The following is a 25,201-nucleotide window of genomic DNA, read 5'->3' as shown; positions in this document are numbered from 1 at the left end:
ATCATTCTTCGTAAGGAGAATTTATAGACATTTCATGGGAGCTTCACATATTTTTGACAGGTGAAGTGGAATAGTATAAATATTTAATTTTTTCTATGATATCTAGCATATATAAAACAACTCCTTTTTTTCATTATCTTGACTTACTTAGGCTCTATAAGGCCACTAAGTTTGTTTGTTTGTTTTTCCCTATTTGAATCTTAAGGCCAGGAAACGGGTATGAATTTCTTCTTAATTATGGAAAGGCAGCATCTTGTAAGTCACTCTGTCTCAATACTGTCATCATTTTGTCCCTTCAGATATTGAATGCCCTTTATCCTCACTACTGAAATGAGGCACCTTTATCATACAGCAACCTTATTGGTAATGTTGTACAATGTTGTTAATAGCAAAGTGGCATTCTGACTTCAGATGATTTAACAAATGAGGCCTGGTTCCTGTTACAGAAGGAGAGCAAACAATGTCTTAGATGTTACGAAAATCTTGATATATAAGACATTTGTCTCTCCTAGTATTTTATACACACACACACACACACACACACACACACACACCTACATGCACACAAACATAGTATTTGTCTTCTTCCATGATCATCTTGTAGGTAGTTAGTCAAGAGAAACCTGTCATAATAGGCAATGTACTCAGTGCCAATTCTGCTCTTCTATGATGAAAGTGATTATCAGGCTTGCAGAGAAAACAGGAGACAAATAACACATAAAATCCTGCCTTAAAATGGTCAAAGAACAGCCTTCTGTACTCAAGGTAAAGCAAAGAACATTTTAATAATTTATGAATTAGCCCAATTTTAAATACGTAATCCCTAAGGCAAAATGGCTGTTGATTTGATTTGCTCATGACTAAACAAAAATGGGAATGATAAATAAAAGTAGTGTTAGGACAGCTTATCAAAATTCAAATATTTTCTAATTGTTGCCTGGTGATGCCTCCATATATATAACAGTATGTATTTAAAATAAAGCTGATAGGAAATACTTATTATGGAAATTTATTTTAATCTCTAAGCTAACTCTCTGTACTTCTTTCTCTCTTCTGTTTCTCTCTATTTTATAGAGACAGTTTCAGCTTGTAGTATTTAATAAACATGGGATAGTCAGTTTTCTGTGTCAGCTTGGTTAGGTTATAGCTCCAATTAAAACTCAAACACTAATCTAGGCATTGCTGTGAAGGTACTTCTAGATACTATGATCAAAGTCCAAGATCAGTTGACTTTAAGGAGATTATCTTCTATAATCTGGGTGGGCTTGATTTAATTTGTTGAAAGGTCAAGAGCGGAACTGAGGCTTCCCTGAGGAAGAAGAAATTCTGCCTGTAGATAGCAGCTTCTAGAATCTTCTAGAGTTCCAGTGGCCTATACTATGGATTTTGGATGTTTAGCCAGCCCTCACAACAGTTTAAGCCAATTCCTCACAATAAATCTCTTCATATATATCTTCTATTGGTTCTTTTTCTTAGGTTGAGTCCTGACTTATAAAAAACATGAGCTGTATTTTAGATTCTTCCTATATTCTTACTATATTGATATTCAACATAGTGTATGAGAATAAAGAGACAGGAAGTAGATACCTGATTGTCAAATTGCTCACTCAGATTTCCTCTCTTAAATTATAGAGCTGAACAGATGACAGGAATCTCAGAACCAGTTAAATAAGGAACACTATGTGAAGCTAAATTGAGATACAAGCCTCCAAACTGCTAAAAGATCCACGTACATGGTAATAGAGGTAAAACTTTGGAGTAATAATTATGCTCATTTTCATTTACCAAAATGACACAATAGTTTCTTGTATTTTCTAAAATCTACTTCAGAATTTAGTGAGCAGAAAATAATGGCTACTGAATTTTTTTAGGTAGAGTTAGAAATCTTCAGACAGAGAATGCAATTTTACCTCTTTTTAATCATTCTCTAGATAAATATACAAAATCATACATATTCCAAATGCAATTAACCATTAGGATCTATGGTCACACTAACCATCAGCAACTACTTGGGGAGTAGTTTTATGTTGTATGTTCTACGTTGTAGTGGAAGTGATAAAAAACTAGAAGTCAAGAAGTAAGGAAAATTTGGAGCATTTGCCTACCTATGATTTAGGCCTGTGTAGAAAGCCATGTGCTGGCAAGGGCACGTCTGTCCACTGCTCTTTAACTGGTGAGAATAACAACAAAGAATCCTGGCACATGTACATGCAGTTTAGCATATCTGGTTTGAACTAGGAGGAGGGTATGGAGGATGATAAGAAATCAGTTTATCTCTAAAGGGAATGGCTTTGCTTCTGGGAAGGTAGGAGGGATTCCCAGTGGGAAGTATATCCCAGGAAAAGGGGTCTCTATGACTAGATAGCATCACTCTACAGAACTTCAAAGTCATTCTTGGTGGGAAGACTGTAGATACATTATGCCCACATGAGAAAATGGTAAAAATGGAGGGTAACGGGGGCGGGGGGGGGGGGGGGGCGGGGATTATTCTGGGGATGATGCATCAATTAATGTGAAAAGACTGTTGTCACTTCATACAATTTTGATATTAACCATGTTTTATCACTTTATGTCTTGGCACGTGTTTAGTTTGGGTTCTCTAGGAAGCAGATGCTGATATGAAGTTATGAGTACAAGAGATTTATTGGGGAGTTAACATCTGTGAAAAAGAAAAGGATTGGGCAGGGAGAGTCGTCACAACATACTACAAAGCTAACAAAGTCTCTGCCAGGTTAGCAGGGAGTTCGGAAGCAAAGATTGCCTCTTAAAAGGATGTCAGGCAAAAGTGGCTCCACCTGTACCACCACCAGTTGATGGCCAGATGCCACCCTGAAAATAATACAACCACAGGTTGAAAACTGAAGGAAAACCGGGCAGAACAGCTGGAGGTTGTTAGTTAATCACACTCCTTATAACTAGTCACAGAGTATTTTCTTGATAGGGAATTCAGGCAGTTTATCTCCATGTCTGCCCCAGTATTGCAATGTGGCTCTGGTAAAATTTTGGGTGGCTGAGTATTTGAAAATGAAAATTGATCAGGCCACAATAAGAGGTGTTCGTGAAGGGCATTAACATTCTAAAATTCCACCTGAAGTATTTTATAGTGGTACACTACCATCAATTCCTTAGGTGACTAGAGTTGTCACCACCAAAACATTAGGGGTTGAATACATCAGATGTTGTTAAAAGCTTCTAAAATGATAAGAATATTGTTTCTCCCATTTCATGCTCCCAGTGGGACAACTCAGGGCTTCTACTTGTGATGGCCTGTTACAGGTCACACTGGCTTAGTTGTGAAATGGGCAAAAGGAGCTCAGAGTGGCTCTTTTTGGGATGGTAAGAAAGCATCATTCATTTCATATAGATCAAAAAGGTGGGATTTAAGAAATTCAGATTGGCTCTTTGTGATGCATCACTATGGGGGAGGGGTATTTTATAGCATAGTGCTTAATATAGTGGAGACTCTGGAGTCTGTGACCACCTGCTAGTGATTTGGCTTTGGACAAGTTTCTGAACCTCTTGGTGCCTTAGTTTCCTGACTTGTTAAACAAGGATTATAGTTGTGCCTACATCATGGAGTTGCTGTGAGGTTAAAATCACGTAACATATGCAACGCCTGGCTGGGGAAAGGCTCAATATCCATTAGCTGTTATTCTACTTCTTTCCTCTTTTTCTCTTCCTTTTCTTCACTGAAAAAAAACACTTTCTGTTGAATTTTGTTGTCTGCTGTCTAGATTAGCAAAATGCTCACAAAGCTTGGGAGGAGGGTAAAATTGAAAGAATCTGTTACTTTAACAGGATTCAGAATGTTTGCTTTTGGTCTTTGCTTTTCACCATTATGTTCTCAGTACTGTTCTGGGTATGCTAGGTGCAAAAAATGGCCACTGCGCTGAGCAGTAGTCTATTTGAAAAACAACAAATGGGCATATAAATGATTAATGAAAACACAAGCACATATAAAATTAAGTTCTAAAGGAACAGTACAGACCATAAGTGATGTAGGAATCACATTTTTCTGTTTCAACACTGTGTGTTGTTTTGGCTATTTAAAGGTGGTATCATTTGGGGTGAAACTGTGAAGGTGACCTCTTGTACAATAATACAATAAAATGTCCTATGTTTATTGTCTTCGAATCCAAAATACATGAATTTATATTAAAAGAAAACAAGTTTAAAGACATTTCAGTATGTTATTGCCTCCTTTTATTGTTAGTCTATTCATAGTCTCTACCATTAGATGTGTTGAGATGGTAAAAATAGGAAGAACTGGTCAATGCTTTGAATAAAACTATCAACAAAGCTTAAATGTTTTTAGCTGATTATTTCTCAGTGAGTTTGTCTTTATTGTATTTTTGCTATCTTAACTAGCCTATCAGACTCACTCAGTGGCTTTTTTTTATTCCAGGACTGTCCTTTGGAAATTCAGAAAGGAAGTAAAAAGTAAAGGAGATCGCTGGGCCAGCTTATGTGAGATCATAGTTTTTGGGGTATAGAAAGGTTAAAAGATACTTTACTTTGTCCCATCATACTCTTCTACTCCGTAGAAAAACATGCTTTGTGGCCTTTGGGAGATACTCTCACATAGTAGGTCACGTATGCCTAATCGGACACTAAGACTGTCTTACAATGTTGCACACCAAGTGATTTCTTACTGTTATTTCCTTTGGCATTACTGAAGTGAGTACGATGACAAAATAGTCCTATCGTACTTCCCTATTTTCTTGTACCCTTCCAGTAACCTAGGGCTCTAGAGGCCTCCTTCCTTGGCGAGACGTGAGTATGGTTGAAGAGTCCCTGTTAGATTCTTAAATCTCATACTACCAAGAAGGGGACAAAACAGTATTTAAAAAGATATCCTTTACCTCACTAATGATTTTGAACGAGCGTTTTAGGAACGTCTTAGAGACGGATCTCCCCGCATTGTCCTAGCCTGGGTGAGTTATAAGAGGAAGTGTTGGGTAAACGGATGACCCATCCTGAGGTGTTCTAGGAATGCGTTCCCTTCCTCCTCGACTCCGGTGTCTGCGTGGTGTGATTGTGTACCCGCCTGTGCCGGCGCCGAAACCCGTCCAATAGAAAAGACCTATCAAGGACGGTGATTTTTTTTTTCCGTCCCTTTTGCCACCGCCCACTCCCGGCAAGCAGACAACCTAGACAGTTCCCCGGACTTGTCTTACTTTTCCATTTCCTCCCACCCAGCCAAACCCCCCCGCTCGCGACGCGAACGGACGCCGGAAGACCCCACGAGCATGCGCGACCACTGCGAGCATGCTCAGTAGCTCGCGCGGCGTTCTGGAGCTTCGCCGCGCGGTGGCCGACGCGGAGGTTTCCGCGACTGCTGCGGGAGCGACAGGAAGTGAAGCGGCCCGGCCGGGCGACCGCGGCGGCAGAAACAGCAGCGGAAGGGGCGCTGCGGCCAGGACGTCGTCGACGGGGGTGGACGAGGGGTCCGAGAGCCGAGAGGACTCGCCCGCTCGGAAGCCGGATCCCGAGCCGGGCAGGATGGATCATCACCAGCCAGGGACTGGTCGTTACCAGGTGGTGAGTTCCTGCGTCCCGGCCCCGGCCTTCTGCGCTGCCCAGGACCCCAGAGCTGCCTCCCGCCGTGGACCCGGGAGTCCCCTTCCTCCGGCTAAAAACTGCCTAATTCTTCTTTTTTTTCTTCACACCTTTCCTTGTGGAGCTTGTCTCTGACTCCTTCGAGACCCTTTCCTCTCAACCCAAGGCTCCTCCTGCCTCCCCATCCCTCACCCGCACCCTGTATTTGGCTGTAAGATACCCTTCTCCCTCCCCCTTCCTAAAACTTCTGTTTGTTTTACTTCTCACCTTCTTGGTCATTCCTTATTTCCTGACCCAGTCACTTCTGAGATATTTCCAGTGGATTGTCTGCTGGAAATGGTGCTGAGTTCACATACCTGCTGGGAAGAGGGTCGCCGTCAAAAATGGAGCGGGTAGGGGGGAAGTAGATGTAAGCACGATGTAGGGTGGGATGTGGATTCGGTGAAAAATGTGGGTTGAAAAATTGTGTAACTACGGAGAATAGTGGTGCTGATCTGTGTCTTCAGCTCTAGTTAACCTTGCCATTTTGTCCTGTTCCATTTTGTTAGTATTCAGATTTTATTTCTGTTCTCACTTGGGGGGGGGGGTGGAGGCAGGAGAGGAAACAGGTTTTGCTAGAAAAAATGCAAATCCTGTTTGAAAATTATTTTTCACTAAATTTTTCACAGGGTTTTCCAGTTCAACCACACAAATCTTTGTATGTTAAATGAGTGAAAAGTGTCCCTCTACATTTTCAGTGTCAGTTTCTCTAATGTAGTTTTTCCTGTAGTCTTAATTCTGGTAGTGTCGTTGGAGATTTCTCTTCTAAACCCTCTTTAAAAAATGGGCTCAGCAATAGTTGACTGGTTGTAGCTAGGTAGCATGTTATAAACTTTCATGTGGTAATTAAACCTTTTCACTAAGGAAGAATAGGAAAGCATTAATATGTAGCATTGATGGTGCAATTAATAGTGCTGTTTGTGAAATTTTGCAGATGTAGATATATTAGTGCAGATTTCACCTCTCAAATATGTATTTGCAAATGTGAGGCTTAGTTACGAACAAAGAATTCCTATCAATAAGTGCATTTTGACGAATATGAACGAAGGCTACTGAAAGATGAAATTCCAACGTATGCAGTTGTGCATTTGTCTAAGATACAAGCTCATGATGCTTCCATTTCATCTGGTTTACATCCTGTAAACCTTCAAATGATCTATGTTGAATTTTGTGAAAATTTATCTATTTTCAGAACGGTTTAGAAAATATTGCTGCCACTGTGGAAGGCATTTTTCTTTTCTTTTCTTTTCTTTTCTTTTCAATGTTTATACTTTTGAGAGAGAGAGGGATGGAGGGAGGAAGGGGGAGGGGCAGAGAAAGCAGGAGACACAAAATCCAAAGCAGGCTCCAGGCTCTGAGCTGTCAGCACAGAGCCTGACACGGGGCTTGAACCCACAAACCATAAGATCATGACCTGAGCTGAAGCGGGATGCTTAACCGACTGAGCCACCAAGGCGCACCCCTGGGTAGTTTTTTTAAAAAAGACCTTTTTTTTGCAGATGTTAGCTAAAATAAAATGCAGAAAATATTGAGTACTCTTTCCGGTGTCTTTTTTCTAATCCCTTTCTTTTCTTATTTCTATTTGTTCCCTTAATGGCATTAGCTTTATTTGAATTCTTTCTCTTTGGGGTTTTGTGTGTCAGAATCAACTGTGTTCTCATACACAAGTCACTACTCAAAACATTTTTAACTGATGTAGCTGTGTCTTAAAATAATTTGTTACAGTTGCTTTCAGTAATTATGACTAGTTGAGATTTGACTTAATTATTACTAAAAAAATGTTTTTCTGACATCAGTGTATTGAAATTTACTTACCCAGTTTTAAGATATTTTTCTTTTTTTCTACAACTCCTTTTGCAACAAATGGGTATTTGCAACAAATGGGTATTGCATACCTCCCCCACCCCCCCCCCCCACGCCCAACTGGAGATGTGTCCTACATAAACTTTGAAATAGACTTTGAATGGGTGGAAGCATTCCTTCAGAGCAGAGGGCAAAAATTGGTTCTTGTAAAGATACTACTCATGGTAGGATATCAGTTGTTTTCTTTGTAAGGCAAAATGTTTGAGAATCTTAGCATAGTTTAAATTTGGATTTTAATTCCTGTTGCTTTGTAATTACATAGCTATTTCATCTGTCTAGTGTAACTCTGGGTTTTATTGAGGATGGCCTGATGAATAACTATATCTAGGTATTCTGAAGAAGCAGCTGAATTGTTGACTATTAGACTATTTGGGGACAAGTCTGCAGCTCTGGATTATATGATGAACACAACTGCTGTGTAGTTGTCTTTACTCAGTTTTTTTGAAAACTCTGGAATGATTAATAAATTATTGATCAATAAGTAATTTCAGTTGTTAAATGTTAAGAGCTAAGTAGGAGACAGGCAGATATGTTTAGGAGTACAATCGTCTGTAATGTTAATTTATCTCTTATTGATAGAGTTAAAATTTAGGTTTCCATATTGGAAAGTTAGTGGTGATGACCGTCAGAATGACTCATGACCATTAACCAGTGTAAAAGTTTAATGTGGAAACAGCTTTTTCTGTGATGTCTTCTTCCCTTCCATTGTTATAGGAGTCTGAATTTTGTTAAGTAAAGCAGTGGATAATAATGTAGAGCTACAAAAAGCCTGAATTATTACCCTTCTAATTTTAGAAAAAGCTAGATATGCTATATGGTTTCCTTGTGTTACGGGATTAAGTTTTGTTTGGTAGAAAATGAGCAATGTTGCCAAACTATGTAGTTGATTTAGCTTGGAGTTGTTAGGCCACATTCTAACTTTGATGTTTTCTATTGTAAAGGATTATGTACCTATACCAAGCTGACTACTAAGGTTTCAGAGATGTTCTGTATACAGGTTAAGTTAGCACTGTTGATTGTAGCAGTAGTTTCCCAAACTGTTTTCCAGAATGATGGTAATAGATGGTCTTAGAAGATTTATGGCATATATTAGCATGTTAAAACATATATTTGCATATTAAAACAATGAGAAATTCTGCAGTGAAGACAATGGTTTAGATATTTAGTCTAGCTCTTCCTAAATTTTGATCACAGATTTTTAAAGAAAATTTTGAGATTATATTAACATTTCCAAAATGTTAGTTTTCTGTGAACCTAATGAAGTATTCATATGGTAAAGATCTAGATACTTTGGCCTTGTATCTGGAGAATTAGAGTTGTCCTTGATAAATCAGGGAAGGGGATTAACTGTTGATGGTTTAAAAAAAAACACGTTTTAAAGTCATCTTGTCTTATATTTAGGTTGTGCTGCTTACAATTTGTGAGCTCTTACCTTAGTTAATTTATTTAGCATTTTGAAGCCTCAGTTTTGTCATATCAGTACCTACCTCATAAGGATTATTATGAGAATTATACGTTGTAATATATGTAAAAGATGTAATACAGAGATTGTTACGTGGTAAATATTATGAATAACATAAGGTATGTAAACTGTAAAGTATTATATATCAGTTTTTGTTTGTGACCACTTTTGTATTTTTTTTTTATACAGCAACAGGAATATCAACTACTTCTTTCTTGTTCATGTCAAGTACTGTGAAAAGTCTTAAGATTTGATTTTATCCTATTTACAGGCTAAGAAGTTAGTTTGCTAATGTTTCATGGTTACTACCAGATGAGAAACAAATAGCATTCTTACTCATAGCACAGCGAGCTGCATGAATGTCAACATATTTGGGTACATTTTCCTTGCACCCACATCCCATTATGGTGATGGGTCTAGATAGATGCACTTGGTGGGTCACAGCACAGGAACTCAGGACCAAGGCTCTAGCACTTTAGCAAGCAACAAACAACAAGCTAGTTAACCTCTCCCTAGGAGTACAGTTATGTGCTGTGGTAACCTTGACCTTCTTTGTTGCCTAGGTGACTTATTACAAGAATCCACTCAGTATCAGGAAATAGATAAGTTTTGCAGACTTTAACACTCAGCAAGAATGTGCACAGACACTTAGGCCCATGGCAGACTGCCATACCCAATAAATAGTACATGTTCTGGGTGAGATAATAGATGGGAATTTTTAGGTGTAGTTATTTACTTTTGTTTTCCATGTTAAGGAAATATTGCAGTCTTTTACCCTATGTTGCTGTCTAGTTTTGCCTTCTTTTCTTGGCCCACCTCTGTTCCTTTGATCCTTAATTGTTTGTTTCCTTTGAATTTATCAGGATTCTTTGGTTTATATTCTTACCACACCACTTTTACATCATCAGAGTTGCCCATTGCTTAATCCAATAGATACTTTTCAGTTCTCATCTTACTTGATTTCTGTTACATTGACCCTGGGAACCTTCTTATTCCTGAGAGGAAGAAGCTTTCTACTCTTTACTTCTCTGACTTCTCTTTGTAACTCATTTTGTACTTACTCCTTAAATGTTAATACTTTCTAAGGCATCAACTATTGTAATAGCTTACTTACTACTTTCTTCCTTCATCCGACCATTCTTCAGAATGTCTTTTGCACTGTGTGAGTCCTATTTGTAGAACCTAAATTTTATTTTCATTTCTCTGCTCAAAAATCTTCAGTGGCCTTTTAATTGAATGACCTGTTCCCCACATTTAATATTAAAACTTTCAAATACATGTATAGAAATGTTGAAAAATTATACTGTTACCCCCATATACCAAATACCAATTGTAGGATCTACAGTTGCCAGCAGTTAATTTTTTGTGTTGTATACCTGTCCATCTTCTTATTTTTTGATGCTTTCAAACTTGCAGATACCTTGCAGTGTACCTCACTGCAAACCACATGCTTATCATTAGCCTAGAGTTTGATATTTCATGGTTCTCTTTCTTTGAGGTTAACATTAACATAGAGTGAAATGCATAAATCTTATGTGCTTTATTGGATGAGTTGTGACAAATGCATACACCTGGTAACTCAAGTCACTTTCAAAATACAGACCAGGGATCACAAACTATGTTCCAAGTACTGTTTTGTAAATAAAGTTTTATGGTAACAGCCATGTCTATTCATTTACAATGGCAGAATTGAATATTTGAAACAGGGCTACTGAAGTATTTATCATTCTGCCCTATAATATAGAAAATGTTTATAGAAAATGTTTATTGACCCCCTGATAGAAAACATTACTATTACCCTAGAAAGTTCCCTCATGACTCTTCCCTGTTGATTCCTATTCTCTAGTTGATCGCTGTTCTGATTTTTTTGACTTCAAATTAGTTTTGCTTATTCTAGAATCATAGAGCATATAGTCAGCAAAACTTCTTTCACTCTCTATGGAGTTTTGGAGATTGATCTGTGTTATTGTGTATATCAGTAACTCATCCTTTTTATTGGGGAATAGTTTTTCATTGTATAAATTGAATGAATACACTAAAGTTTGTTCATCCATTGCTCTGTTGTTGGACATTTGGGTTGTTTACAGTTTTTGGCTATTACGGATAAAGCTGGTAGGAATTTTGTACAAATCTTTTTATGGACATATGTCTTCATTTGTCTTGGGTGGAATTACTGAGTAATAGGGTAGGTGTATGTTTACTTTTATAAGAAACCATCAGACTTTTTTGAGTAGTTGTACTATTTTACACTTCTACCAACAATGTATGAAATTTTGGTTGCTCCACCAACTTCCAAAATTTTGGTGTTGTCAGTCTTTTTAATTTTAGCCGTTCTGGTTGACTGGAATTTTGAAGTATAAATTTCTGTTTTTAATGTACAGACAGAATGGATGGGTCTTCCCATACCTGTACAATGCAGTATCTTAGCAGTTCCCCCTCTTAATTTTTATGCACTAACTGCTGTTGTCCAGCAGTACTACTTATTATTAGTTCTGTAGCCATAATGTATTCTCTCTTTTACTTCCTTGATTCTACATGTTTGTTTATCGTCTGACATTCTGTACCACACCCCTCTGATTTGTTTGCCTCGTAAAATACTGTTCTTAAATGTGAAAACTACGAAACCATAATTGAAAGGTAGGGCAAGTTACTTGTGTCTGTCATCTACATCAAGGCAGAGAAAAGTTGAAAATTACAGTATAGTTATAATGAATCACGTTTTTGTATGTCTTTCTGCTTTCTAGACTGGTGTATTTCAGAGGTGCATCAGGGTTCCTGTGAATGTCTGATTTTTATCTCTTTAAAATAGGTTTTAAACTTATAAAAACTGTAATTAAGGAAATTCGCACTCAAATGTATTTTATATCACGTTTCTACAGCTTGAAGATTAGTATTACGTTATTGTGTGTTGTCAGGGTAATTTGTTTTTGAATGGAGGGCGTAATTAGTTTCTTTGGCTATTTCTGTGCTTGTAGTGATATTTACTGTAAGTGGGTTACTGATTTGATTAGAGCAGCTCTTTTTTTTTTTTTAATTGTACAAATGAACAAGAAACAAGTTTTGGTGAGGACGTGGAGAAATAGGAACCCTCGTGCACCGTTGGTGGGAATGCAAACTGGTGCAGTTAGTGGAAAACATTATGGAAATTCCTCAGAAAGTTTAAATAGAACTATCGTACAATTCAGTAATCACACTACTAGGTGTTTATCCTCAAAATACGAAACACTACTTCAGAGGGATGCATGAGTCCCTATGCTTATTGCAGCATTATTTACAGTGGTCAAGTTATGGAAGCAGCCCAAGTGTCCATCGATAGATGAATGGATACAGAAGATGTGGGATGTGTGTGTGTGTGTGTGTGTGTGTTTATGTAAATATAAATCAGCCATAAGAAAGAATGAAATATTGCTATTTGCAATAACATGGATGGAGTTAGAGAGTATAGTGCCAAATGAAATAAGTCAGAGAAAGGCAAATACCATATGATTTCACTCATGTGGAATTTAAGAAACAAAACAAACACACTAAAGAAAAAAAAGACAAACCAAGAATTAGATTCTTAACTATAAAGAATAAGCTGATAGATAGTTACTAGAGGGAGGTGGGGGTGTGTGAAATAGCTGATAGGGATTAAAGAGTACACTTAAGATGAGTACTGAGTAATGTATAGAATTGTTGAATCACTATATTGTACATCTGAAACTAATATAACACTGTAAGTTAACTGTACTGGAATTTAAAAAGCTTAAAATACTCTATTAACAAATTATACAAATGAGTATACTGTATTAGCAGACGTAATTGGAGGTTGAATCAAATGCTAGTCATTACTTAGGGCGTATTTGTTCATTACATGAGCTAGTAATTGTAAAAGATTTGTGCAGTAACAAGTAAATGCACTGGAATTGTATCATGAAAATATCACATTGTAGCTTATATGCTTATTTTATGTTTTGAGTGCCTCTTGTCAGATTTACACTTAAGGTATGGGAACAGTGTTAGATATCATTATTGATTATGAAAAAGAGGTCCTATAACTTATTTATTCAATATATAATTTATGAAGTATCTCTGCCAAATTCTGTTTTAAGTGCTGGTGAACAAAACAGTTAAGTTCTTGTCCTATGGCTTATACTTTGGTGGAGGAGGTAGAACTAGGTAGTTTAAAGAAAATGAAGCAGGCTTGTGGGATAAATAATACATTTCATCAATACTAAAATAGCAGTAAGAGAACAGTAATGACTTTGCATTATGTCAGGAATATGCTGAGAACTCTGCCAAGTGCTTTATGCATATGAGCACATTTAATCCTTGGACCACTTCTATGAAATAATGTCATGATCCTCACTTTGCAGATGAGAAAAAATGAGACTTAAAGAGGTTAAATAATAGGCCCAGCTGTGATAGATCTTGTATTCAGATTTAGTTTTAGTTGTTTTTTTTTTTTTAATGTTTATTTATTTTTGAGAGAGAGAGAGAGTGTGTGAGCAGGGGAGGAGCAGAGAGAGGGAGACACAGAATCCGAAGCAGGCTCTAGGCTCTGAGCTTGTCAGTACAGAGCCCAGTTCAGGACTCGAACCCATGGACTATGAGATCATGACCTGAGCTGAAGTTGGACACTTAACCTACTGAGTCACCCAGGTGCCCCTGTTTTAGTTTTATATTACTTTGTAGCAAACTACTCCATACACAAGCATTTTATTATGTTTCAGGATCCCATGGGTTGGCTCTTATCAACAGAGTGGTTTTTCTGCTCCATGCGATGTTAGCAGGGTCTGCAGCCATTTTGTGGCTTTTTTGGATTGAACACTCACTTGGCTAGCAGTTGATGCTGACTATTGATTGGGATCCCAGCTGACACTGTTGACTGACTCATTTCAGTTCTCTTGTGTATTAAAAGTTAAAGCAGTCATAGGTCCAGCCGAGATTCAAAGGGAGAGGAAATGAACTCCATCTTTCAGTGAAGGAGAGGCATGCATGTACATGGTGGTAATAAATTAGTAGTGACCATCTTTGGAGATGTCACACCAGTTGGTCTGACCCCTTGGTTGATTGGAATCAGGATAATAGAGAACTGTATCCATTCTGAAGGTATGACAGTTAGGATGAGACTTGATTGAACTGTTGTAGTTGGTGAGTATTTCAGGTGTGGTAGTGGCCTATGGTGGAAATGAATTTATTTAAGAAATATGAAGAAAACTGTGGTAGACCAAGATGAAGGGAGTTGGCTCATAGTGCAATGGGACAAACCATAGTAATTTCATGAATTTGATTGAAGAATGGAACTTTCACTTACAACTTCAGTTTATAATTTTTGTTTTATGAAAACAGTGAAGTCTAGCTACATAATTTGCAAGGTCCAATGCCAAATGAAAATGTGGTGTCCTGCCCTGGGGCAGTCCCTTTCTGTAGGTCTGCTGTCTCAACCCACAGCAGATGGACAACTCCCAATGGATTGCATCCTCCATGCTAGGACTTGCTCCATACATGAATCAGCAATAGGAGAAGACCTTGCTGGTTTGCCTGTGAATGTGTCATGGTGATACCAGCCTGGGATGGGGTGCTATCTACTTCGCCCCTCTACTCATGGGGCAAAGGTGGGGAGATCAAGCTGAGCCAGAGAGTTCAGCTGACTGAGAATTCTTCCTTGGGAGGCGGGCTGCTTATGAACCAAGGTTCTAAGCCCCTGGCACATGGTCTGTTGTCCCTTTGGAGTTCACTTATAAAATAGAAGACCATGGGGGAGGGGAAGGGGAAAAAAAAAGTTGCAGAGAGGGAAGGAGGCAAACCATAAGAGACTCTTAAAAACTAAGAATAAACTGAGGGTTGATGGGGGGTGGGAGGGAGGGGAAAGTGGGTGATGGGCAGTGAGGAGGGCACCTGTTGGCATGAGCACTGGGTGTTGTATGGAAACCAATTTGACAATAAATTTCATATTTAAAAAAAACTCAGATTCAAAGATAAAATTATTAAGAATTTTAAGATGGTGACCACAAAGCATTAAACCCCAAGCATGGGGCCTTTTTGAGGCAGGATTCTGTGTGACTACACTGGTCATGTGCTCATGAAGATGTCCCTGAAAGTGGTCTTACTATGAAGGGGTGGTGATGATGATGATGATTATGATGATGATCTAGACCAGGTGTTGTCAAACTTTCTGTAAAGGGCCGAATAGTGAATATTTTAGGCTTTCCAGGGTAATGTGGTCTCTGTCATAACTTCTCCAATCTGCCGTTGTAGTGCAAAAGTATCCATACTTAATATGTAAACAAATTGATGTGGCTCAAAAGCAGTGGGCTGGATTAGACCTGCTGGCTGTAATTTGTCCACCCCTGTTGTAAATGATTTGGGAATGTACCTCAATCAGTCCTGAATTTGGGGCCCTTTGCCAGATGCTTTTGCCAAATTATTTATTTCACCCAGTCTCCAAAACAAACCCTTAGGAATGTGGTAAGGTTGTTTTGTGTCACTTACTTGTAATCGGGCAGCTACCTAGTCTGTCACTAGAATGGGGGTAGAGATGAATGGATAGTGGAATAGAGTATAACATTTTTCTGTGAGAATGGCAAAGACCGGTTTCTCATGTCTGGTAGAATCTTCATTCTGTTGGAGTGGTCACGTCATTGAAGCCATTCTTGGCCCTCTTATTTGAAATAACTACACTTTCTTTACAGTACTCCTAATTCTACTTTCTCAGTTTTTCCCATAGTACTTATCACCAACTGATACTCTAAATATTTTGCATATTTAATTCCTACCTCCTCCTTTCACCACAGGTGTAATCTTCATAAGGACAGGGATTTTGTCTGTTTAGTTCACTGCTGTATCTTTCAGTACCTCGTATATGGGAGGCCCTTAGAAGTATTTGATGAGAACGAATAAACAAATGATGCTAGCTCCAGACCAATTTCGTGCACTCAAAACCTTGCTTATGTTATTTTATTCTATTTTTATATTAGTTTTTCATTGTTACTGACACTTGGGATCTCTAAGGTTGTTGTCGTGGTGGTGTGTGTTTATGTTACCTTCCAACTTAACATGTATTGCCTTGTCTTTCTGTGTATACATGATTGACACCCCCTAGAGTTGTTTATTAACCCATGAAGCCATTTGCAGTGGCCCGGCTTAGTATCTTCATTAACTATGGAACTGTGAGTACTCCTTTGGTTTTCTCATCTGTTTTATATTGGTTACTTAACGACTATTTTCTTTTTATTCTTCCCTTGACGTCAGACTTACATTCTAAAACATTGTCTGATTATGTGTGTATTAATAATATTTCAGAATTTTGTATATATTTTATGTTTATAGGCCTGACAAGTTTAAATAACTATAGAATACATTCTATTCTGCTGATGTTTATTAAATGTAAATTTACTGACAAGATCCTTGTAATTTGGACTAGCCTACCTAGCATGTGATCATAATCCATCCTGTGTCTGTGTTTTCATGTCTTGTTGTTACGGTTTCTTCCAGAGTTTGATTACATAGCTGGAATTAAGGTGTGGATAAAATTCTTGTTAAAGACATGCCAAATGCAAGTTGGGAAATGCTGCAGTAGTCTAAGATTTACTATCAGATTATTTCAACTTGCTTACTTTTAAGATTTGTTTGAACATGAACAATTTAATATTTTAAAGTTAGGAATGTGCTGTCGTTTAGTTTGTGATGTTTCTCCAGTATTACCAGTTACATTATATAAAGAGACTGCTGTTTAGCATAGGCTTTGAAAATCAGGAAATAAACTGGGTGGTTTTACCTCTTTACTAATTTTGAGGTGCTTAGGACTTATAGACTTTAGATGTTGGACTGAAGAAATCCAGTAGTGACAGTTTTTATAGAACATTGTTTTCACTTAGAGCTTTCATTTATATCAGGGTAACTTCTGTGTGATTTCCCCAAAAGAGGAAGGGCCTTGAAATAAATCTTGACCCTTTTTGAGTTTTTGTTTAGAGAACAACATGAGCCTCTGCTTGATTTGTTATTGCGCTGTGCACTAAAGATATTTTGAACTCTTTTTACTTTTGTTCTCTTGCTCTGTTCCTCTCTAACCACCACTCCGAAGCATGCTCTCTTGCTTTTTGGCTTTTGAACATATTATCCCCCCTTTTTCTTATGTCCCTCCTTCCTCAGGATTAATTTCTGTTCTTTATTCAGATCTGTTTAGATGTGCTTTCCTCCAGAAAATCTTCTCTCACTGTCTGCTTCCTCCCTCCCCCATTTCCCACCCTTTACTACCTACCAAGTTCTGTGTGTTATTTTAATACTGTGCATGGATCCCTATCATAGTTCTTGTTCTTTGGTATGTATTTTGTAAACCCAATGGGAAGTAAAGCTTAGGTCTGTCTTGTTTGTGATAGTGTATATCATAGTTCTGAACCCATTATAGATGCATAGTGCATACTTATTGAAGAAATAGATCAGGCCTTTCTGAATGATTTCAGGTGTATGCATGAGTTACTGGTGTATTATCTTTTATTTGTAAAGTGAACAGTTTTCCAAAGACCGTTACGACCAAAAAACCCAACAACGATGTTTTGCCTAGCCTGTACAATGTTGATATTCTTGATGTCCATAATTAGGGTAGGTACTTTCTTTTAGAATAGTGCTGAGGAATCTGTTTAGATGAATTCTGCAATTTTTACATAATTCTTCATCTGACTGGTGGCTTGTATTTGCAAGATAGTGAACCATGGTTAGGTTATTTGATCTACTTATGGAAAGAAGGAGAATAAACTGTTTCCATTTATTGTGGAAGTTAGCTAGTGATCATTTTCTTCAATCTTCTCATTTTATAGATTAATTGAAGGAGGAGGGTCTGTTCCAGGTTGTGCAGCAAAGGTGGGAGGACAGATGTTACTTTATTACTTGCAAACATATCAGTTAAGTTAAAATATATTACATTTTATAATATATGTTACAGTAGTAGATATTAATATTAATGTCAAATACTGAGAAATAGTCCCCTTTTCCATTCTTTGTCCTCTAAGCCATTCTCCTCAAAAAAAAAAAAAAATCTTTTTTAGCTGCTTTAACTCTGCATTTTTAACATATATGTATATTCATTTACTTATTGATTAATTCTACAGTTGATCCTTGGACAACGTAGGTATAACTTGATGTTACATGTATTATATACTGTATTCTTAAAGTGTTCTAGAGAAAAGAAAATCTTTTTTTATTAACTTATTTATTTTTATTAGAAAGTGCACAAACGGGGGAAAGGAGAGAGAGGCAGAAGGAGAGCTAGAGGGAGTGGGGGGTAGAGAGAGAGAGAGAGAGAGAGAGAGAGAGAGAGAGAGAGAGAAAATCTTATGCAGGCTCCATGCTCTGCGCATAGCCCAACATGGGGTTTGATCCCATGACCCTGGAATCGTGATCTGAGCTAAAATCAAGAGACGCTTAACTGACTGAGCCGCCCAGGAGGCGCCCCTCATTATAATTTTCTTAAGATTTTCTTTCCTCGGGGCACCTGGGTCCCTCAGTTGGGAGTGTCTGACTCTTGATTTCAACTCAGGTCATGATCTCGTGGTTGTGAGATTGAGCCCTGCGTGGGGCTCCGTGCTGGGTGCGAGCCTCCTTAAGATTCTTTCTCTCCCTCCATCTCTCTCCAAAACAAAACAAAACAAAACAACACAAAACAAAACCCAAGAAAGTTATAATGGAAATACAATTACAGTACTGTATTTACTGAAAAAAAATCCGCATGTAAGTGGACCCACACAGTTCAAACCCATGTTGTTAAAGGGTCAACAGTATTTTCTTACATGTCCTGCTTTCCACTTTCAGATCATGATCTTTGTAGTCTCACCTCTAGCGTTCAAATCTTGGCTGCTCACTATAGGCACTGTAACCTTGGGCCAGTTACTTAACCTCTCTATGCTATAACTTCCTCATCTATAAAGTAAGGGCAGTACAAATGCAGGACCTACTTCATAAGATTATTGTGAGGATTAAATATATGAAAAGTACATAATTTTTAAATCAGTAATAGTGTTTACATTTTATGACATGAAAATATTGCTCGTTACTGAGTCAGGTGGTGTGTTCTGTGGAACTTTTTAATATTTTTAATAGAGTTGCCTAATTTTTATTTCTTTATTTTTCTCTGTATCTGAGTTAATTCTTTGCATACCCAATGGTGGTTTTTCAGAATTTGGTCTTCAGCTGTATTCTTTGTATCAGATAATTATTATTTTGTTCTTTGAAGATAGTCTTTCTAGAGCCCTTCTTCCTCCTTTTTCCATTTGTACTGTTTTCTAGGCTTAGTACAGAGCTATCATACTGAGACTTCTTTGTGTAATACTTTGCTATGTTGGATCCTGTTTCTTGAATTACAAGTCTTACTCTGATTTTGATTTATTCTTTTATTTCATTGTGACATGTTTTCTGGCAGGTTCCTAAGAAAAGATGCTTGGAGGTAAAATTCACTCAAAAATTTTGTTGCTGTTTTTTTTCCTGTTTTTCTGCTCTGATTCTCTGTCATTTCATTGATTTCAAGGTAATTTTGCTTTACTTCCTGGAACATAATTATAATAGCTGCTTTAAAATGCTTGCATGGTGACTATAATCTGAGTCATCTTGGAATTGGCATCTCTTGATTGCCCTTTTCCTGGAGAATGTTTTATATTTTCTAGTATTTTTTATTTCTAGTAATTTTGGATTTTATCCTGGATCTTCTGAGTTTTGCTGTGGTCCTCTGGAGAATATAGCTGTTTTGTTTTAAGAGCCATCCTCTCAGCTTTAGATTTTAAGTACTGCTTCACACTATGTGTGCAGTGGTTCAGATATGATATTAAATTTTAGGCCTTTACTAATCTATTTTGGGTTAGTCTTACACCTACATGGTTCCAAAGGTAGTGATGTTTCTGTACTTTCTGGCCGGTTTGGCTGCATTCCATGCTTCTTTTGGCCAGGAATAGGATTTCTATTGGGGTTTTAGTAGCCCAAGCCACAGTGGTTTTCCACAACTGTGGTTCTACCTCAGAGCAAAGCTGCAAAAAGAAATAAAAGGCGGGTGGTGGTGGGGTGCTGGTATTTTGTGCAGGTTGTTTCATCAAGTTTTAACTTTCCTCTACATCCCTGTTTTCTTTAGTGTTCAGAGTGCTCAGGCAGTTGGGTTGCTTTGTATGTTGTCCCAAGTTTTTAGTTGCTATCAGTGGGAGGGTTTGACTTTAGGGGGCCTATCCTGCCATGCTGGAACTAGATCCAACTGTAGATTAGTGAGATTTTTTATTTTCTACTCCCTACGTTAACTTTCTTTTTAATATTTTTGTTTTGTTTTTCTTTCATGTTGGAGATTTTCTTTAAATTGGGTACTCCTCTAAAGGAGATATTTTTCTAAAAAGATTTGTGTTTTATAAGATGTGTTTATGTGTTCTTGACTTACATAGGTGGGCTTCAGTGTTGTATTATTTCTTGGTGAACCAACCAAGAATTAACAAATGTTAGTGTCTGCAATTTAGTTAGGAAGCTATGGCAATAGTTTAGGTAAGAGATAGTGGTGGCTTGGATTAGAGGAGTGGCACTGAAGGGAAGTAGATGGGTGGATTCAAAGATGGGGTGTGTGTGTGCGTGTGTGTGTTCGTACTTGAATCAGCATAAGAAGTACTCAAAAAGGTCATTTTGTGGTAGAATGGATTACTACCCCTGATTTTTTTATTGGAGGCATTTTGAATTAGAAAGAGTCTGAATTTAGAGACAGTACAATCTGTATTTGAATCTTGGACTCTGCTTCTAACTAGGTGTGTCAGTTTAATTCATACTTGTTCCACCGTGCTCATTTTACTCAGCCATACTCAGAGGGTTATCGTAGAGACAAAAGTGGGTGATACATGTAAAGTGGCTTTGTCTTGTTTTTTTAAACTAACACTTATTGGAGTTTTACTGTGTCAGGCATTATTCTAAGTGTTTACAGGTGTTAATTTTATAATTCTTACAGAAACCCTGTGAGTAACCATTTTGTGTTTAAGATGATAAAACTGAAGCCCAGGTAGATCACAAGAGTTAGTAAGTGCTGGAGCCTAGATTTGAATCTAGAAAAGTTGATTCCAACCCCGTTGTGTTTAAACCCAGTATGCTTCTTATTTTTAGCCCAATTCAGGTGATTGAGGATGGGCTCAGAACTGTTTGTGCTAGTATTTTATTTCATTTGTCTATACGTAATATATGCCTACACAGTGCTATTCATTGACTCTAGTTAAAAGCAAAATTACCGTATAATGAAATATGTACTTTCAGGTCTTTCACTGTTTTACTTATGCTAACTAAAGATTTCTTTTGAAAGCAAAATTCAGTTTTGCAGAGAGTAAAGCATTTAGATTACCAGGTTTCCGCCCCCCCCCCCCAAAAAAACCTATTTGGTAAATTTGTTTTATTATGTGTGCTGAGATTTGCTGACAGTTGGAATTTGAGTAACATAGAGAACCACCTACTCAGCTTCTCTCTGGGAAGTAATTTTGCTCTGGTTTCTTCAGAGGCACAAGTTATAACATGTTTTTGTCTTGTGCATCTTTGCTCCTAGGGCAAATCAATACAGTAATGGAATTCACGTGTGTAAATTTTTATTAGAAAATGCCAGCAGTCGCATCAAGTTGTGTGGAAAACCTAGGCATAATGGTGTTTCTGTATTGACCATGCCTTTAGAAATGTGGCAATATAGTGATCACTATAGCATGAGAATAACTAATATTTATATGGGAGTAAAGAAATATATAGTGTGAGTCAGTGTAGAAACACAAGATTTTTTGAAAGGAACAGAGAGAATGTGTGTGTGTTTGGCTTCTGATATTGTGAAGTTATTGAGATTATGTATTTCATTTATCAGCCAACTTTTGAAGGTTTGCTTTCGCATGTAACACTGATGGATGAGTCCTTTGACTTTTGCCTGTAGTGGCATCTTGGCATTTGCTATCCTTCCTGGATGAATCATTAACAGCTTGTCTCATAATTGTTATTACTGTATTTAGTTTTGCTTGAGGATTCTGTCCATAGCTTCTCTGTGTTTGCTGAGGGAAAATTGATGTTTCAGGCCTGGGTCCTTGCTGGTCTTGGCTCTCTGGTTTATCTGTGATAGATACAGACTTTTGTTTTCCTTTATTCTCTCTGTTGTAGCCCTAGTTATACTGTATCATGGCCTTGCCTAGAGCTCCTAGTTGTTAGAAGCTAGAAGTTCTAGGGATTGATGGTTTGGAATTTATACCCATTTCTTGCACCCAGTCTGGTACCTAGAACATATTAGGCACTTAGTAGATGTTAGATAACTGACTACTGAATGAAAATGAATGATTCACAGAAAGAAGATGAAGCCCAAAGACCAGTGAAGATTATGCAGTTAGGAGGGGTAGGAAATTTAGATCTTCTGATATCAGGTTATCTTCTTTTCTAGTTTATTCATTAGCAGCTACGCAGCCATCTAAGAGAATGTAAAATCAGAAGACAGTACACTGTGCTATTTTTTTAAATGATGAATGCTTCTAATAGCAACTTCAGCATTGTTACATGGGGTTAGTTGCTTATGCCCTTGGTAAATGAAACTAAATCATATCAATTACACACTATCCAGCTTCAGTCCAGTCTGTGTCTTCGAGGCAGTCTCCACAGCTCTTGATTCAGTTTTAGCTAAGACTTTTTAAAGTTGGCAGAGTAAAATAAGGACCCCTGCAAAAGAAACAAAATGAGTAGTCAGAGGTAGGAGGAAAACCAGAAGGAAATAGTTCTGTGGAGGCTAAAGAAAAACCAATTAGAAGTACACTCAATCGAGTTGAATGTATTAAAGATTTTCTTATAATGAGGACTGAAAAAAAGGCTTTTGGATTTAACAATTAGGAGGTAGGTGTTCCTAGCAAGAGCTCTTTGAGTGAAAGCCAGTTGGTGATGGATTGAGAGGAAATGAGAATTAGAAGTGCACAGAGTAAGAATAGATCTCTGTCTCTCTCTCTCTCTCTCTCTTTATAGGGTGTTTGTCACTGAAGGAAGGAAAGAAAGGCAAGATGGAAATACTTCAAAAAGCACAGGGGAAAAAAAACTTTATTTTTAGCTGATGGCAGTTTTTCTCTTTTAACTATGGCATGAATAGAATATACATGTGGGTAGAGAGGCAGAAATTAGTGGAGAAAGGAAGGAGAGACATAATTTAAAGAAAATAATCCTTTGGGAGGCAGGATCTTCTCTGTGCAGTTGTCTGGCATTTAGGAGTAAAGAATATGTTAGGATGGATGCCATAATGCTAAATTTAGAGATGCAGGGGAGAGAAGTTGAAGGAATTTTTGCTTGAAAACCTGTTTTCCTCTGTGAAGTAGGAAGCAAAGATTTTGACTGAGCTCCAAGGTCGGAAGTGGAGGATAGGAGGTTGACAGAGCTGAAACACCTGTCGTGGTGAGGACTATTCTGATGGCCCTGCTGAGATGAGAAACTAAATTTGTGTGGCACAATTGTGTGATTTGTTTTCCTCTTTCTACCTGGAGAATAGCAGAGAGACTCATTCCAGATTGGATCTCAGTAGTGTACATGTAGCAGAGGATATAGGAGCTAGAAAATTGAGTGTGTCATGTAAATTTTTCACTTTATAATCCTGGCTGCATGGGATAGAAAGTAAAACCAAGTGGCAGTGAATGGAGGGCCCAAAGAATAGACTTAGTGGAAGTAAGGAAGTGGGAAAGGTAAATGCCAGGAGTTTGTGAACCAACTACTAGATGTAGAAATCTTTTTTATAGAAGCAGGAATAGATGACTGTCAGGTCAGGAAAAGTGGTGAACTGAGGTAGTCTCTGGATAACTCAACTCTGAATATCATCACTTCCTGTTTTATAGCTGGGGTGTTAAGTTGGTTTAGTGATCCTGTAACATAGTAGGACTTAAGGCAGAGGGGATGTTGGGGGTAGAGAGCTGGCTTGTAAGGCTTAACTGGGGAATGATTTTTGACCCTTGTGAATAGTAATAATAAGATGTAAGTGGGTCTAACAAGCTGTATAGATAGTGTAAACTTTAAGAGAGCCTCTTGATCTAGATCTGGCAATATCCAAGAAAATGTTCCTTTTCTTCTTGTTCCCGGATAAGGAGGAGCTGTGGGAGGATTGACATATTTGTTTGAGAGGCCTTTGAGGGTTGTAATGCCATCCGGGGAAGTTGGATTTTGATTAAATGTGGAGAAACCATTTTCTAAAGTGACTGAAGGTGTGGAGGTTTTTCATGATCTTATAGGATTTCTAATGCTGGAATGGAAATTGTTAGAAGCCAGATTGTAGAGTTTAAGTTAATCTGTTGGTTTTTGTACAACATATTGTTCTATTTTCTTATTGTATAGCATTTTGTTTTTTAACTTTTATTTTAAAATAATTTTAGACTTATAAAAAGTGTGGAAAAAGATTCCAAAGAATCCTGTATACCATGTATACAGTTTCTTCAAATGTTGATTTTTTATTATATTTGCTTTGTGATATTCCCGTTACATTGTATGTGTATATACAAACATACACTGTTTCCCCCCCCCCGCCCCCCCCAAGCATTTTTGAAAGTAAATAGCAGACATGCTGTACTTTTACATCTAAATATCTCCGTGTATATTTTGTAAAATCAAAGGCATTGTCTTATAAACTTATAGTGCAAATTATCAAAATCAGTAGCATTGATATAATAATATAATCTGCAAAGTTCACTAGTTTCCCTAAGATCTTTTATAGCAAAAGAAAAATATCAGGATGTAGCTCTTTATTAAATATTGTGCTTCTGTTAGTCTCTTTTAATCTGGAACAGTTGTCTAATTTTTTAAGTCTTTCATGACAATGTTTTGGAAAGATTCACATCTGCTATTTTGTAGTATACTCCACAAATGTCCATTTTTTTCCTAACAATACTTTCACCAACTGGCTTTAGAATTTACTGGTTATTATTGCCTGAAATAGTTATACCTATGGTAGTCGTCATGGTAATTTTCTAGTTCTTTCATTTCTTCTACATTTATTTAGAGTTGTACAAGGAAACATTTCCTTGCCTCCAGTTTATTTATTCATTTATATCAGTATGAATTAATGGATTCTTATTTTATTCTACTGATTATAATTTGGTACTGTTATCATTTATTATGAGGCTCAGCTCCTCCCAGATTTGACCAGTGGTTGCGTCTTTCATCTCCCATGTCCTTTGATATGTCCCCATCATGTTTGCACTTTCCTACCATACAGAATCTGGATAATGTGAAATATCTGATTTCTAGAGTTTAGTTTGGATTGAGGAAGTACTGTTTACACTTAAACATAGGGCTGTAGTGGAAGCAAACTGA

At 37.5% G+C, this 25,201-nt stretch overlaps 1 protein-coding gene across 3 annotated transcripts in view; it reads left to right on the top strand.

Annotated features, from left to right (window-relative positions):
• Nucleotides 1–675: 675 nt before the first annotated feature.
• Nucleotides 676–25,201, top strand: part of NDFIP2 (Nedd4 family interacting protein 2) — a 66,970-nt gene continuing 42,444 nt past the window's right edge. The window contains exons 1-4 of one of the 3 annotated variants that reach the window (XM_078432579.2): nt 676–765; nt 1,633–1,736; nt 4,406–4,467; nt 5,200–5,541. In XM_078432579.2, the coding sequence (XP_078288705.1) occupies nt 5,269–5,541 (273 nt within the window). In that variant the 5' untranslated portion in view covers nt 676–765; nt 1,633–1,736; nt 4,406–4,467; nt 5,200–5,268. Of the gene's footprint in view, nt 766–1,632; nt 1,746–4,405; nt 4,468–5,187; nt 5,542–25,201 lie in introns of those variants that run through there. The other 2 variants (XM_060636888.3, XM_060636889.3) reach the window with 2 other exon arrangements.

The sequence above is a fragment of the Panthera onca genome, chromosome A1 (assembly GCF_046562875.1).
Source record: "Panthera onca isolate mPanOnc1 chromosome A1, mPanOnc1 haplotype 2, whole genome shotgun sequence".
Classification (NCBI taxonomy): domain Eukaryota; kingdom Metazoa; phylum Chordata; class Mammalia; order Carnivora; family Felidae; genus Panthera; species Panthera onca.
The sequence above is the reverse complement of the archived record's forward strand: the minus strand, read 5'-3'. Positions and strand labels throughout refer to the sequence as shown.